General features: G+C 39.0%; 1 protein-coding gene across 3 annotated transcripts; it reads left to right on the plus strand.

Annotated features, from left to right (window-relative positions):
• The first annotated feature begins 294 nt into the window (after positions 1 to 294).
• LOC124127624 lies at positions 295 to 17,549 on the plus strand. Of its 3 annotated transcripts, XM_048384108.1 has the most exons (6): positions 295 to 347; positions 6,339 to 6,654; positions 6,925 to 7,047; positions 9,656 to 9,688; positions 10,034 to 16,453; positions 16,553 to 17,549. In XM_048384108.1, exons 2-6 carry the CDS (start codon positions 6,351 to 6,353, stop codon positions 17,041 to 17,043), a joined length of 7,371 nt encoding a protein of 2,456 aa, XP_048240065.1. In that variant the 5' UTR covers positions 295 to 347; positions 6,339 to 6,350; the 3' UTR covers positions 17,044 to 17,549. The 3 variants fall into 3 exon arrangements, with proteins under 3 accessions (XP_048240065.1, XP_048240063.1, XP_048240064.1); XM_048384106.1 differs by having other exon boundaries at positions 10,034 to 17,549; XM_048384107.1 differs by having other exon boundaries at positions 6,928 to 7,047; positions 10,034 to 17,549.
• Positions 17,550 to 18,198: the final 649 nt, after the last annotated feature.

Below are 18,198 nucleotides of genomic sequence, written 5' to 3' on the forward strand. Positions count from 1 at the left end.
GTTTCAAAACGAACAATACTTCGGCCTGTTTAGCTAGTTGGAGTTGTGAAGATTAGGACAACCTGAATAACACATTTCATATTTTCAGTGGAAACGTATTTTCGAAGTTCAAAACACACTTTATAATTAAACACTGTAACAGTTTATAAATTTAAATGTAAATTCTCGTCTGTTATTAATATAATTGTGTATATGTAACATATGTTATATAATAGTGTGTAAGTATATTACAAAGAGCTAAATTCAGGTATCAAAGGGCGGTAACTATCGTAGGGCTGCTTTCTTTTCCTCAAATATGGCTGCTGTATATCTGTCGTCGAACTAGGCTCACACTGTTGAGCACGGAGGTAAGTTGTTATAAACTTGGTTCTCTGTGTTTTGTCTAAAGTAATGAAGATTTTGTGTGGTGATATTTACAAATATGACCAGAGACCATATCGGTATATGGTCACTGATAGGACCAAGAATAACCAACTCAAAAACCGGCTAAGGGACTAAACACTACACCTGGGTGAAATGGACACCGATCAAAAGATTGTTGTGTGCGGGTACATGTTTTACGACAATGTCGCCTTGCGTGATTTACGAGTCGGACGCATTTCAGAATAGCAACAGTGGCGGTCATACTTTAGTGTGGTATATGGTCTCTGAATAGAAATTGCCTTTGTTTACATCTTTACACAAATCCAACATTAAACATTTATGTGCCAATAGTCAGTTCTTATAAATGAATAGGTAACAATAATAACTTCACCGACTGCTTATTAAACCGTGAAGTATGCATGGCATAATTTGCTTAGGATAATGGAAATACAAACGCAAAAACTATTGCTTGGTATCCCGCGCTAAATGGTTCGGGATATCTCTCTCTCCAAAAACACAACAATCTATTCGTCACGTAACAAATGCAGCTACATAACGATAATTGGACAGATGTGGTCAGACGGAATCTTAGAATCGTCACTTTGCCATCGTGCCTTGCTGCTTTCGGAGGGTCAAGTTCCGACAAACACCAAGCATAATAGTTCTTTAAAGACCGAGAACGGTGGAATTTGCTTCAAGTTGTTGCTAATAGTTTATCAAAATGTAAGTGACAGGCAGACATGAGATTTGGAATCTACTGATAAGGGCGAGGGGACTATGATGGCTGGAATGACCTCTTTGTTTATACACAGTGGGAGCTTGCTTCTGCTGCCTGTCTCCCAATCTCAAGCATCTCCCCACTGTTAGTCCTGCACCATGACTGTGGAATATATTTATTTTATGGAAAAAATAATAATCTAGAAACGCATACAAAAGCAAGTCTAGCCAGCTCCAGGTAGCTCTATTCCACAGCATAGGGGATTTTTATTTTAAAGAAGGATATTTTTTATATAAGTTTCAGAGACTAAATGTTAGTCTACCCCACTGTCTGCTGTTAGCCTTGCTCCTAGTATTGAATGATAAGTCCATGGGTGTAGGTTGTTCTATCCTTATAATAGGCAAGTCTAGATAATCGGTCAGTATGAGGATGCAAGTCTTTTACAGGACAACTTATTATTATTTATTTAATCTAGGAATTATTATTTAAAAGGTTGATTGCTGCCTTAGAGACTTGTGAAAGTCTATTTCTCTTGTCTACTTGCCACTTTGGTATGATAAAGATAATCACTGTCAGAGAGCCACCTATCATATTACATTACACGTATGGGCAGCCTACAGTATCCCGCACCTCATTCATAAAGCCATGCCTCAGTCCCTTTAATGGCAAGCAGATGTTCATCTATTTTAATATTGAAGAAATGTATGTGCGCCTTTGTTTCCTGGATATCCATGCCATTTTGACTTTTTGGTGCTATGATAAAAAAAAAATTCATGAAAAATATTTCACTGATGAAATTTACTTTTCAGAAGGATTGACTGTTTTCCAGTTTAGATACACAAACTTATTAACCATTCAATCAAACAATTGCAATTGGTGAACGTGGTGTACGTTCGTGCTGACGTCCAAAGAGATCAATACATAACAGTGGTCTTGTGTTTGTAGTGATGCTCATGATCGGTCAACAATGGTACAACAGTGATGACTTCGTATACTCAGAGACCATATACCATATCTGTATAATACAAATAATCAACATCTGCTATACATTTAATCTTTTCACATGTTGATCTTCGTATTTACTTCGACAACAGCAACACTAGCTTTAATAAATCTCTGTCTTATCACATTTTATATGTCATATTTCACGTTGGCTAAATCTATACATTCTCTGAAGCGCCTGTAAAGTATTGCTCTCATGACCCTGCGTTTTCCTACAGAAAAGAAACTGACATCAAGCGCTTGTAAAATATGATTTCTCAAACACTACAGACACAAGGCAGTCAAGTCACTGCAGTCCTGTCCATTATCAGGGAAAGGGGTAACAGGTTACAAATAGAATTTCACTATCAGAAGCGTATGATACTTCCTGATAGTACACCATCTCTTATCGCAGTGATATATTACATAATTCCAAATGAATGAGATGTTTATATGGAGGATTAACCGTTGGGTTCGGTTGTTACCGAAAAATCTACATATGAGTGATTAATCTGTCACGATTAGAATGAGGCTTTGTCGAGTTCTAATTGTGGCAGATTAATCACGAGTGTAGATGTTTCGGTAACAACCGAACACAGTGGTTAAGCCTATTTCTCCCATAACACTACGCCATAAAAAGTCGAGCTCGTAGTTGAAGAGTTCCCGTGTTAAGTAACCACTCGGGATTCCCCCCAGCCTCGTTTTCGAATATGCTCAGTAAGACAACTGCACCATAAACAGGTAAAAAGGATCTAGCGAAGACAACTCACCCGAGTTTTCCGTGACAGGTAAGCCACTTGTTAGCATTCATGTTATGTTTTTTGTTAACTATTAAAAGCTGATGGGAGTAACGTTTTGAGAATTAGTAATGTGATTTGATATTTGTTAATGGTTTTGGATTACTCGGCCCATAACTTTATTTGCATTCGTCTCGCCGTGACTGTCATTCTCAATACGCGACACTAAATAGGACCACCGTTTTAGTGTATGTAAATACGTTATTCATTTATTTGTTCGCTAGAAACAAATGTTATAAACCCAATTAAGAGGAAATTAAATATTGTTTTATATATTGTGAAATATTGTTAACAAAAAACAAGGGCCCAAAGGAACTGTCAGGAGGATTGATCAGGCAAGATTCTATAAACACCAACTCAGGCAACTAATCAGCTGATTACATCTTCTCAAATTCATCAATGGGTTGTAATCTTCCTCTTTTAAACTTATTTTACAGTGAATAATTTAATATGTAAAATGATTATTATTCATGTCATCTTTTCTTTTTTTTTGTTCCTGAACATGGTGAGCACATGTGTTTTTATTGTATAAAAAAAACTTATTCAGTGGACAGTTATTCTTTTGAACATAATATTTTAACATCATGACACCAAAAGTGTTACTAAATGAGTCATCTAATTTCCCCATATTTGTGAATGACAAGAAACAGTGTGAATTTGACAAGCACAATAATTTATTGTGTGTGAAACATAAATACATAGGATATATGTAAACAATAAATTATCGTTTCAGCAGTTCTACAAATATTTGCATTTTAATACCCTTGTAAGTTTACATTGTTATTTTACTGCAACAGTTACCTCAAAACTTTAGTCTTTTGTTATTTTATGAGATTAGAAGTTAAGATTTACTGATGATATGTAATTTAAAATTAACATGTTCTTCTTTTAACTTCATGAAAACAAGACATTATAATAAACATGTATTTAGTGACCTGTTCATATGTGATGTTTTTAGTAAAAAGTATTAAAATTAAAATTAGACATAGCTGATGTAAAGAAATGAGGTTTATGGTAAAATGTTATAAGATGACCTCTTGTTGGTAATTTCTTCAGCACCCATAGATTTGAGTTTTTCTTTACTTACCATGTCCTGAAAATTTACACATTAGAATAATTTAAGGTCTCTGATTAAAATAGCGACACAGCTTTCCACTCCCAGGCCCCCAATTAGATGATGTGAAAAAAATAAACCACTGTAAACTTTGTTATGGGAGAATAAGAAATAAAAATACATTTCTTATTTTGTCATATGTCCAGTATATCATCCCAAGAAATGCTTAATAATTATCATTAAAATTAAGCTAGCTATGCATATTGGGGTCCTTATCGGCTATGATAATATAACAATTGCATTATTAAAGAAGTGTTTTTTTCAGTAATCATGGTAAATAATAAATCTTTGGTTTAAAGAATATACTTCAGACAAACCTATTTCTACATGTCTTAATACTCTGTATTGTGTGTTAATTCTGAAAATAATTAACTGTGATCTAGAGCGTCTACCTAAAACTAATGATATGATATTAATTTTGAGATTGTTTCATCCTATCTAAAATACAAAATATATTTTAAGATGCATAAATGTACATCATTGTTGAAAAAATATGTTTTTGAAAAAAATACATAATAAGGTTGATTGGTGCCCACCATCTTTATCTTCATAATTTTGTCTGCTCCCTATGCTAAATCAAAATAGTTAAGAAAAGTTTATTTAGATTTAGGTAAGACTTAATACATTCAAGTTTGAACGGGGTAATGTTGTTTTTTCATAATGAGTTTCTTAATTGTCCTGAGATAGTATGTTTAAATAATTGAAGTCTTCATGTTTAAAAAATACCAAATAATTATAGGCCAAAATACATTAATTATCTTGATCCAATCTCATTAAAATCAGATCTTAGTTCTCGCTATCGCTAAACAAAGCTTTGTTTAGCGATAGCGGGAACTAAAGAAAACTAAGATCTGATTTTAATGAGATTGATATTGATCTGGATAAACTCCACCTGTTGAAAGGGGAAACAACTGCTGTGGTTGCAAAACATCTTGGTCGTGAGATGTACGGTCCGTCCGGCAAAGATTGATCGCTTCCTGCATTAAAATTGAGTATTGCTTTAGATCCAAATTATCTGAGTGTTTATTTTCTTAAAATATGAAATATAAGTCTCGATTATTTTAATATAACCATGAAATATGGTTTTGATCGATCGGCTGTAGATCAACACTTCGTTATAACGTCACATATATTATGTGGTTGATAGTTATTTTTAAAAAAAATACCAAACAATGTGGTTTGTTTCACTATTTCATCGGTATTTTTACATGAATTAATTAACTGTTTCATAAGCTTTTATATTAGCTTTGAAAACACCCAGGAAAGAATGTACCGTAGTTGCTCACCTGGTCCCGTAGTATCGATGCGGTATCTCGCTTCGGTTACCGTCTTCTCATTCTGCAACTGAATCTGGTATATTGGGAAGCTGAAATTCTCTGATATATCTCCACATATCACACCCCTTCTACCCCCACAAATTTTCTCTCGGTCACCAACTTTCGGAGATGGAAACATTGTCACTACGGTAATGTTTTGCCAGCTGGGGATTTCCTGTACTAGACGACCTCGGGTAACCCACGATCCGAAAATACTGCCGTCAATTATTTTTAGCCAGCCAATCAAAACGCGATGACACAACTCTCCACTCTCAGCCAGCCAATCAGATTGGGTGAAAAAAATAAACCACTGCGAATAAACCACTGCTGGCGATTGAAGATCAAGCCTTGTTATGGGAGAAACAAAATAATGCGCTGCAATAATGAACCAGTCTGTATATCACAGCTTAATTAATAAAATGAACTTTCACTAGAAAATAATGACTGACATATACGAAATGTTCTTCGTCACATTATGTATAGTACATACAATCATGAGGTGTAACTCTTCACGCTGTAGAAAAGACATTTGAACTCTTGACAAAATGCACATCGTCTTCGCTGGCGTACAGTTGCACTTGGTCGTGTTGAATTTCATAAACGGAAGTGAAAAAAACTCTTAAATAGGGAGAAATAATTATTTTAAATCGTAATAACATCAGGATAAACCTATAATAATTTAATGCTAGAACATAGCGACTAACGAAAATACTCTGTCGGCATTGTAAATTCAGCAACTATGTCTAGAACAATACATAATACACTAATTCTGCATGTACTTAGCTATGACAATGAGCCATCATGATTAGTTAGTGTGGACGCAAGAAAGAGAAAGTCAAATTCTAGGCTTGTCGTAAGAGGCGACTCCATTATTTACAGACCACTCTTATTTAGTTGAAATATAGAGTTTGGCTTGAAAGAACAAACAAGCAAAACTCCAAAGAGCCAAGATATTGTCTTTGCGAAAAAAATTGAGAAGGAATGACAGATCTAACAGAAAACAACAACCTATTCTTGTAACAAATTAATGTTAGATTGTATGTCATCAGGAAGTCCTTTCCATGGATCCTGAATGGTATGAAGACCCTGATGTCGTCCTATCTGAGGAAGATGATGATGAAAAGGACGACAGTGATATGTCAGTAGAAAGTCAGCCTGAAAGTGGAGACAAAACAGTCCCTGTGAAGGATGATGAAACCTCCGCCTGTGAGACACGCAGTGACTCTGACAGTGGAGAAGCTGCAGTGTCTTTAGACATTGTCCATACTCCTCCCCGGAATCTGCCAACAAATCAACTATGTGAAGGTCGCAGGTTGTTGACAGTTGGTGGAAATGCCCTTGATGGAAGAGTCTTGCACTTTGGAAGTAAGTACTCACAATGTCGCCAGGACCATAAAACTTAATAAAATCACAATGTATTGTGGCACCTTATGTATAACAGAAATCTTTAAACAGGTTGTCTTATCGTATTCCATTGTTATTGGTTATGAAGCCTGATGTTATAATCAGTATATTCGGAAATGTGATTCATCATACAGAAAATCACTGTTCTTGACAAAATGTTCATGTGGCAGTTGTACCTTAATTGTACACAATGTACCAATCAAATAATCACTGTTGTTTTACTTCCTCAAGAAGAGGATTGTGATGTGCAGATTCCAGAGGACACTGTCTTTAACACCAAGGGAGGGAACTCTCACAATGTTTTCAATCTCAGTGGAAATACTGGCGTGAATGTCACATTCAAGGAAAACAAAGGTCAGCAACATTATTTTGTAATTATAATCCACGTTAGTATTTCTTCAGATCAGGAACATCCTAGAGATGTTTTACTTCCGCAGTCAGTCATTGTCTTACGTAGATTCGATACTGCTAGTGGATCAGTCAGAATGTAGCATTTTAAAATGACATGGTAGACGTCTACTTTGAATACCATATACCTGTCTAAAAGTCAAGTAAGCTTTTGTCGTGGCCTATTTGTACGTCGTGAACTGCTTCTCAGAAATCACAAGACCAATGAAGCTGAAACTACTTTGATGTGTTTCCACTAATGACGACACATGATGACAAATTATGAAGGTTCAAATAGGCTATTGCACAGCATTTTGTTTTCAAAATGGAATAAAATTTTGCACGTGTAGTTAGTAGTATGGTACGATATATGTGCTCTACCTTTGCGATATTTTACGCTTTAAAATATACACAAAGAAAAAGGTTAAGCACACCCCTATTTCTGAACCATGACAAATGGCAAAAATCATGGCAAGGGATGACTGACCACAGGAGCTGGGCAATACCAATTTCATCGGATAGAACAAACATTTGACAACAAATAAAGATTATATATTAGTGAATTGTGATTAAAATTTACTGACAAAAACATCATGGTAACACAGATACTTTTTTTTAACTTAGCCAATACCTCGAAAAAAGTATGGAGCTGCAGGATTATTTAAATGAGTTACGTTTCATGTTAAAATGTTTCTTAAAGTCTCTACATGACATGACATGTGAAACAGATTATTAGCGTATATAACCGCCACGTGCCCGGATGACGCATTCTACCCTACGTCTCATGCCTCCAGTCAGACGTTGGATCTGTTGATGGGTCAACAACAACCACTCCTGATGCAATGCTGCTTCCAATGGGCGTTAATTGTGTACAGGATGATCTCGTGCCTGTATGTGCCGGCCCAGAATACCCCAAACATGTTCAAGGGGGTTCAAATCTTGGCTCATTGCTGGCCAGGGTTATTGAATTGGCCCTCATGTAAACCACGACTGCATGCTAACGATGAGGCCTGGCATTGTCATCCATGTACTGAGGTCGAGTTGCAAGAGGGTGGTTGTCAAAATGAGGAGCGACGACTGGCCTCAAAACGTCCCGGATGTACTGAGCCCCTCTTAAGTTGCCCCTTGTGGGGACCAAATCCAACCTGCAATCACGAGAGATAAACCCCCAAACCATTACCGAGCCCCCGCCGTATGCAACAGTCGGTTTAATGATCCTGGGGATGTAGGCCATATTCCGGTGCCTCCAAACTCTCGTTCCTCCATCAGTAACGTGGAGCAGGAAGCGACTTTCGTCTGACCAATGGATCCGTCTCCAAAGTCTCCGATTCCTGTTCTGTCACGCAATAAACCATGCTAAACGAGCGGCTCATGCTTAACGAGCGGTGGTGATCTCAAGGGACGCTGTATGATTCATCTAGCCCTCAGTCCTGCTGCTTTCAGCCGGTTCCTGACGGTTCTGGTTCTGAACCGACGATTGGGCAACCACAGCTGTTTCAGACGAGTACTTGTTAAAAGGGTTCTCGGCGTAAAGGTCCTGTACATCGCCGGTATGAGGATGTTTCTCGACCAAACGGCTTACGACAGTGATAATACCCCAAATTCCGACCAATGGCATTACAATACATTCCTGCGTTATGCCGACTATTTGCCATCTTGTGTCGTTTGATAAACGCCTTCGTGTCATGAGATACTCGAAGGTAGCATGCTGCACGAGCATACCATGCATGGCACGTGAGCTTTCGTCACGCATGACTGACTACAACATCTCGAGAAAACATAATTCTTCCCGTAATTTTATGTTTCATGACTGTTACAAAAATTGGGACCAAACGGTAAAGAAATACATTAGGGTGCGCTTAACATTTTTTCTGTATATTTTACCTTTGCACTTTGACCATCCTGCAAGCTGAAACTTCTATTACTCAATCTTGTTTGTTCAAAATGTAAGTAAATTTGGCATATGTATGGTTCAACACATACGTTCCAATTTTAAATACTATTTTGGGGGGAATATTATTAAATGTCTTTTAATTGTCTTTATCATCCATAACTGGCTCCCGGGAGATATAGCTTGGGTAAGTTCAAGCTATATCTACATTTGTAGATATTGATGCAATGAAATTCCATCACAATTCTTTGCAGACCACTGTGACGTCATTGGTGAAGTTACTTCACAAATGGCTCTGCTACTTAAGCTGTTACCAGTAATGTTTTACACTTAAGACAGAGCTTATTACTGTCTACAAACTGAAAAAAGTTGATAAAAGTGGGAAAACTCCTCGGCATGCTTCAGAGTTTTTCCACACGAGTTGATATATTTGATATCAAAAGACAAGAGGTGAGACTCTCTATTCGTTGACATGTATACTGTTGACATATCCAGGTGAGCTTCAGTGCCGTAGCACTATTGTTAACATATCTATTTGATTTTATATATTTCTAAATCCTGTATTTGCCTTGTGAATTGTGTGTGTTTCTTCCTTTCGTTTTGGGAGTGAGTGAGCTCATTAGAATCTGTGTACGAATCTGAGTACGTTTATGTTTGATACATGATTTCTAACTTATTATTCAGGAGGGGACACATCTGTGTTGGACTCAATCATAGGTGAGTTTTATTCATCTGATGCTATTATTATTACTAACCTGTGGGGATTCCGGGTAAGGATAAAGGTCCCCAGCAACCTATACCTGTTGTAAAAGGTGACGAAATAAATTAATCGAATTGTGACAATGTTCATTCTATGTCATCGTGCCCAAATTGCTTGGAACAATCCTCATGTTGTGAATCACTGAACTGTCTGGTCCAGACATGATTATTTACAATAGAGCTGGGACATTGCTGAGCATGACGTTTAACAACAAATAAATCATACCAAAACATATGATGTCAGATATTATACATATATCGTATTTTTGTAATTTGTCTATTCATGTAATTTGCATTTTTCAGACCAGAGCAAACTCAGACTTCTCGACATTGACGAGCGACTACTTGTCAAAACTGATGCAATCAGTCAGCTTCAGAATCACTTGCTGCGTCATGGAAGGATGATAATCACTGGACGATCCGGTGAAGGGAAGACAACAGCATCTTTGTTTCTGCTGAAGGTTTTTTCATCGAAACATTCCCACACACCACTGATATTGACGGACCCTGGTCAGTGGGATCTTATTCCTGCATCTCGTAAATCGAAACAGAAGTATGTTGTACTCATTGATGACATATTTGGACAGACAAATCTGGTACAGGATCTTCAGACCAGGTGGGAGAAAAAGTTTCCCATGATGATGCCGCTGGTAGAAGCAGGAATTGTGTCTCTTATTATAGTTTCCAGAACAAATATCTTTCAACTTTGTAAATCCCATCTCTTAACGTATACAATGTTCAAGAACTATTCTGCAAGAGAATTTACTTTGGGTTTTTCAGAAGAAGAGAAGCTTCGTGTTTTAGAAAATCATATCAACACTTTTGCAAAAGACCTTACGCTTACTGCAGAACAGAAGAATCAGATCATACAAACAGACCAACTGTTAGGATTCCCACAATGTTGCTATCTGTACGCCACCAGCAAACTGAAACATTCTGAAAGTGTTGCTTTCTTTACTGAACCAATGATGTACTTGGCAGACTCTGTAAGGATCATGCGTGACAAAGACCCTCTGTCATACCTAGTTTTATTACTCGTGATGTTTTATGACGGGGTATTGCCAAGAAAAGTTTTTGACCCTTTTCGAAGGCAAACTGTGGATGAATACATTCTGGATAATGTAGTTCAAATATGCACAGTGAATCAAACACCAACTCTTCGCAAAATAGAAGAAGTAGCACGCAGTTTGTGTTCAGTATACCTATCCTGGAATGCAAGTAACAAACACTTTACATTCCTACATCGCTGCATTTATGATGTCATATTCCTTGAATTTTGCAAAGACAGCTTGTCACAGGGAATTCAAATGTGTTCCACAAGTACTCTGCTCGAATATGTCAGAACAAAACCTGCAGCTGACAAAAGGTATCGTAGTGATTGGATTGTAATAGTTTCAGAAGATATGTTTGATATTCTTGCTGAGAGGATTACAAAAGAACTTTTGTCTGACAACTGTCAGTTGGTAACTGCTCACCCATGTTTGAAGGATACTGACTTCATTTCCTTTCTGACAAAATCCTACTGGGATGTGGAAATAAAAGCCCGAATAGCAGCACACCCAGTAGAGAAACAGGTAGTTACTGCAACCATATACTTCACAGAAGAAACAATGGAAGTCCTGACCAACATATTCACCCAGGACACCCAGGGGGTCCTACCATTGCAGCAAACCACTTTCAAGTTATTTGAATATGAATCCATCACTTCATATCTCACTATGGCTGGAGCATATGATTTGGCACTTCATTTGCTCAATTCACAAAAGGCAACGGACACTGACCATTATGAAAAGACAAGAAACAGTATGTTTGTCTGTTCATTTTATAAATCAAACTCTGAAAAGGTGGCAGTTCTAATTGAACAAGATGCTGGGCTAACAACAGAATGCTTTATAGCGGCATGTGCAGCTGAGAAAGCACATGAAGGACTCTTTGATCTGGCTCTTGGTTGCATGAACGAAACTGATTCAGACATGGACACCCTACAAAATATGTTATCACTGTGCATAGAACGCCAACAATTCAACTTTTTCAAGAGATTAATCAGAATGATATTGGAACCAAAAAGAATGCAATGGACGTTTAGACAAATACTGTTGCAATTTCATAATGCAATTCCTACATTTCTTCTAACAACGAATGGACAAGATGAACAGTTCAATTTAAAGGACATATTGATATTGCTGAATGATGTGGAAATGGGAGATGTTACCGATGACTGTGTTCTCCTATCTGCAGGATGTAATGATACCTCAGCTTTGGAGGCTGCTTTTCACCATGGAGGTAACGCTCACTGCAAAAATAAATGTCAGCAGACACCACTTCATCTTGCAGCAAAGTTTGGATCCGAGCAAACTTTGGATTTCCTGTATCGGCTTTGTGGAAATCCCTCTCCTGGAGATACATATGGCTTTACACCTCTGCATTATGCGGCACTATCCTCGTTTCACAGTTCCGAAAAAGTGCACATTGCACTGATGTGGAAGTCAAATATAACTGACAAAACGCTAACTGGAAAATCAGCCCTGACACTGGCTGTAGAAGCAGAAAATATTCCCCCTATAGACAGGTTAATAATGGCAATCAAAGAACAGGGTTTACAATGCGAATATCCAATGCACGTTGCCGTGTCTGCTCTGATCTGTACACTACAAAGATGTCATACCACCACAGATGTTGCCATAGATCAACACAACAAAGCTAAGATGATAGCAGTGTTGCAGCACCATGGATATTCGTTACTGGATGTAAATAACAAAAACACAACCTCTCTACAAATGATTGTGAAATCAGGCACCGTAGATTTATTGACATATTTACTACAATTTTCCAACGTAAACAAATGTGTTATTCGAGATACGGAAGTACATGTTACCATTGACAGTTTGAAGTCCCTTATTTACTGTGCTGCTGAGCATGGTCATCTGAAAGTTTTCAGATATTTCTTTGAAAACATATCTTTCCAAACTGATAACCACGTAGAGGACTTTGTGAAGTCCGCTCTGTGTAATGCAGCTGAGAAAGGTCACCTCAACATTGTCCAGTACTTTGTGGAGAAGGGTGAGGATATGAATATAAATGATGAAAATTGTGAGTCGCCTCTGTGCATTGCAGCTAAAAATGGTCATTTGAAGATCGTTAAGTTTTTGGTAGAGGTAGGTGCTGATGTGAATGTGACAGATGAAAACAGACACTCACCCCTGTTTTGTGCTGCTCGAAATGGCCACACTGACATTGTCCAGTATTTAGCAGAGACAGGTGCTGATGTGACTATTACAGATGAATATTGGAACTCACATACCTGCATTACAGCTGAAAATAGAGAGACTAAAAGTGAGAAGTCTTTGGGAGAGGAAGTTGTTGATGTGAATATTATGGATACATATGGGATCGAACCCCTCTGGTGTGCGGCTAGAAATGGTCACATTGAAATTGTTCAATACTTGGTAGAAAAAGGTGCCAGTGTGCATGAGGCAGAGGCATATGGGACCCAACTCCTGTGTAAGGCAGCTGACAGTGGAAACGATGAGATTATCAGGCTACTTGTGGAGAAAGGTGTTGATGTAAACATGACAGATACATTCTGGACATCAGTTTTGCAGAGGGCAGCTGAACGTGGAAACACTGAGATGATCAGATTCCTTGTGGAGAAAGGTGTTGATGTAAACATACCAGATACATTCTGGACATCAGTTTTGCAGAGGGCAGCTGAACGTGGAAACACTGAGATGATCAGATTCCTTGTGGAGAAAGGTGTTGATGTAAACATACCAGATACATTCTGGACATCAGTTTTGCAGAGGGCAGCTGAACGTGGAAACACTGAGATGGTCAGATTCCTTGTTGAGAAAGGCGTTGATGAAAGCATAACATATACATTCTGGACATCATTTTTGCGGACGGAAGTGGAACGTGGAAACACTGAGATGGTCAGATTCCTGGTGGAGAAATGTGTTGATGTAAACATAACAGATACATTCTGGACATCAGTTTTGCAGAGAGCAGCTGAACTCGGTAACACTGAGATGGTCAGATTCTTTGTGGAGAAAGGTGTTAATGTAAACATAACAGATACATTCTGGACATCAGTTTTGCAGAGGGCAGCTGAATGTGGTAACACTAAGATGGTCACGCTCCTTGTGGAGAAAGGCGTTGATGAAAGCATAACAGATACATTCTGGACATCATTTTTGCGGACGGAAGTGGAACGTCATAACACTGAGATGGTCAGATTCCTGGTGGAGAAAGGTGTTGATGTAAACATACCAGATACATTCTGGACATCAGTTTTGCAGAGGGCAGCTGAACGTGGAAACACTGAGATGGTCAGATTCCTTATGGAGAAAGGTGTTGATGTAAGCATACCAGATACATTCTGGATATCAGTTTTGCAGAGTGCAGCTGAACACGGTAACACTGAGATGGTCAGACTCCTTGTGGAGAAAGGTGTTGATGTAAACATACCAGATACATTCTGGACATCAGTTTTGCAGAGGGCAGCTGAACGTGGAAACACTGAGATGATCAGATTCCTTGTGGAGAAAGGTGTTGATGTAAGCATACCAGATACGTTCTGGACATCAGTTTTGCAAAGTGCAGCTGAACACGGTAACACTGAGATGGTCAGATTCTTTGTGGAGAAAGGTGTTGATGTATGCATAACAGATACGTTCTGGAAATCAGTTTTGCAGAGGGCAGCTGAACACGGTAACACTGAGATGGTCAGATTCCTTGTGGAGAAAGGTGTTGATGTAAACATAACAGATACATTCTGGACATTATTTTTGCAGAGGGCAGCTGAACGTGGTAACACTGAGCTGGTCAGATTCCTTGTGGAGAAAGGTGTTGATGTAAACATAACAGCTACATTCTGGACATTATTTTTGCAGGGGGCAGCTGAACGTGGTAAAACTGAGGTGATCACGCTCCTTGTGAAGAAAGGTGTTGATATAAGCATAACAGATACATTCTGGATATCATTTTTGCAGAGGGCAGCTGAACGTGGTAACACTGAGATGGTCAGACTCCTTGTGGAGATATGTGTTGATGTAAACATAACAGATACATTCTGGACATCAGTTTTGCGGACGGCAGCTGACTGTAGTGACACTGAGATGGTCAGATGCCTTGTGGAGAAATGTGTTGATTTAAATATACCAGATACATTCTGGACATCAGTTTTGCAGAGAGCAGCTGAACTCGGTAACACTGAGATGGTCAGATTCCTTGTGGAGAAAGGTTTTGATGTAAACATAACAGATACACTCTGGAAATCAGTTTTGCAGAGGGCAGCTGCACGTGGAAACACTGAGATGATCAGATTCCTTGTGGAGAAAGGTGTTGATGTAAACATACCAGATACGTTCTGGACATCAGTTTTGCAGAGGGCAGCTAAACGCAGTAACACTGAGATGGTCAGATTCCTTCTGGAGAAAGGTGTTTATGTAAATATACCAGATACATTCTGGACATCAGTTTTGCAGAGGGCAGCTAAACGCAGTAACACTGAGATGGTCAGATTCCTTGTGGAAAAAGGTGTTGATGTAAAAATAACAGATACATTCTGGACATCAGTTTTGCAGAGTGCAGCTGACTGTAGTGACACTGAGATGGTCAGATGCCTTGTGGAGAAATGTGTTGATTTAAATATACCAGATACATTCTGGACATCAGTTTTGCAGAGAGCAGCTGAACGATGTAACACTGAGATGGTCAGATGCCTTGTGGAGAAAGGTGTTGATTTAAATATACCAGATACATTCTGGACATCAGTTTTGCAGAGGGCAGCTGAACTCGGTAACACTGAGATGGTCAGATTCCTTGTTGAGAAAGGTGTTGATGTAAACATACCAGATACATTCTGGACATCAGTTTTGCGGACGGCAGCTGACTGTTGTGATACTGAGATGGTCAGATTCCTTGTGGAGAAAGCTGTTGATGTACATATACCAGATACATTCTGGACATCAGTTTTGCAGAGAGCAGCTGAACGATGTAACACTGTGATGGTCAGATTCCTTGTGGAGAAAGGTGTTGATGTAAGCATAACAGATACATTCTGGACATCAGTTTTGCAGAGAGCAGCTGAACGTGGAAACACTGAGATGGTCAGATTCCTTGTGGAGAAAGGTGTTGATGTAAACATAACAGATACATTCTGGACATTAGTTTTGCAGAGGGCAGCTGAACGTGGAAACACTGAGATGGTCAGATGCCTTGTGGAGAAATGTGTTGATTTAAATATACCAGATACATTCTGGACATCAGTTTTGCAGAGGGCAGCTGAACGTGGAAACACTGAGATGGTCAGATGCCTTGTGGAGAAATGTGTTGATTTAAATATACCAGATACATTCTGGACATCAGTTTTGCAGAGGGCAGCTGAACTCGGTAACACTGAGATGGTCAGATTCCTTGTGGAGAAAGGTTTTGATGTAAATATAACAGATACATTCTGGACATCAGTTTTGCGGACGGCAGCTGAACGTGGAAACACCGAGATGGTCAGATTCCTTATGGAGAAATGTGTTGATGTAAATATACCAGATACATTCTGGACATCAGTTTTGCAGAGGGCAGCTGAACGTGGAAACACTGAGATGGTCAGATTCCTTATGGAGAAATGTGTTGATGTAAATATACCAGATACATTCTGGACATTAGTTTTGCAGAGGGCAGCTAAACGCTGTAACACTGAGATGGTCAGATTCCTTGTGGAGAAAGGTTTTGATGTAAACATAACAGATACATTCTGGACATCAGTTTTGCAGAGTGCAGCTAAACTCGGTAACACGGAGATGGTCAGACTCCTTGTGGAGAAAGGTGTTGATGTAAATACAGGTAAACATGGGCACACACCTCTTTGCAGTGCAGCCGTTAATGGACACATTGATATTGTCCGTTTTCTTGTTGAGATTCGGTATGTCCTTGTCCTTCTGCACACTGCAGCAGAAAATGACAACATTGAGATAGTCAAGTATCTTTTAGACTATGGGGTTTACCTTGAGATAATGAATACATATGGTAACTTCCCTCTTTGCACAGAAGTTGCAAATCTACACCTTCATATTCTTCAGTATCTCGCTAAAAGAGGTGTTAATGTGAATATGAAAGACAGTTGCTGGAATATACTTGTGTGCACTGTAGTTGCCAATGGACACACTGAGGTTTTCAAGTATCTTGTTGAGAGTGGTGCTGATGTTAATATGGCAGATAGCCATGGCAAATCACTAATGTGCATTGCAGCTGAAAAAGGGCATATTGAGATTGTCAAGTATCTTCATCAAAAAGGTGTTCCTGTAAAAATCACATAGGACAATTTCAGATAACTTGGCAATATCTACATTGTCAGTTATCTGACTGAAAAAGACAAGTCACATCGAACACCCAAAACAGTTTTATCTTTGAAATAGAATGAAAATGCAAAGAACATCGGTCAAAATATTTTGATGAAAATATATCCCAAGGACAGAGCAATGTTAACATTTAACATCCCATCGGCATTATTTCAGCAATATGGCGACTACACATGGGGTTCAGGGGCACTTTCACACAGTCAGTAGCGAGTGTGTCCACCTTGTGTTTTGTTTCAGGCCCTCATGGGGGCAGTAAACGTTAAAGATGTTGAAGGCCTGGAAAATGGCATTCCATATCTGAGAAAGATAAGCCACAGTATCGGCAACGTTATTGTCTTCCCAGACTTAATCCTGCGACCCGTGAAGATCAAGGGTAGAATAGGTCTTCAGCAACCCATGGTTGCCGTTAGAGTCGACTATGCTTGCCGTAAGAGGCGACTAACGGGATCGGGTGGTCAGACTCGCTGACTTGGTTGATACACGTCGTCGTATCCAAATTGCGTGGATCGATGCTCCTGATGTCAATCCCTGGATTGTTTTGGCCAGACTCGATTATTTACAGACCGCCGTCATATAGCTGGAATATTGCTGAGTGCAGCGTTAAACAACAAACAAGCAAGCAAGTACTTAATCCTGCCATAAAATATACTTTTTAGGTACGTCATAATTAACTGACGTAATGGTGCTGTTCAAATTAACACACACACACACACACACACACACACACACACACACACACACACACTCCCGAAAACACAAAGTTGTCCGAGGCGGGCGTTGATGTCCAAGGAATTATGGCTGTCTGTTCGCACAGGCATGAACAATTCCTGAAGAGTTTTATGACCACATGTACACCAGTCATGTTGCTCAGTGTTGCCATGTTCGTCCCACGGCGCCGCCATATCACGCCCCAGGTCGTCGATTCACGACGGTTACGCGCTATCCTAACGTGCAACCAACTCAGTGAGCACACTATTTCAGAACCGCAGGCATCTAATATTAGTTGTGGAAAAAGGGTTGCAACTTTTATGACAGAAAACACTTCAACTAACAATAACGGACGTCGGCTATGTTTACAGTTCTTAGCTCGACGCTACAATGCACTTGTGCACG

Source organism: Haliotis rufescens, unplaced genomic scaffold (genome assembly GCF_023055435.1).
Source record: "Haliotis rufescens isolate VD_foot unplaced genomic scaffold, xgHalRufe1.0.p SCAF_5, whole genome shotgun sequence".
Lineage (NCBI taxonomy): Eukaryota > Metazoa > Mollusca > Gastropoda > Lepetellida > Haliotidae > Haliotis > Haliotis rufescens.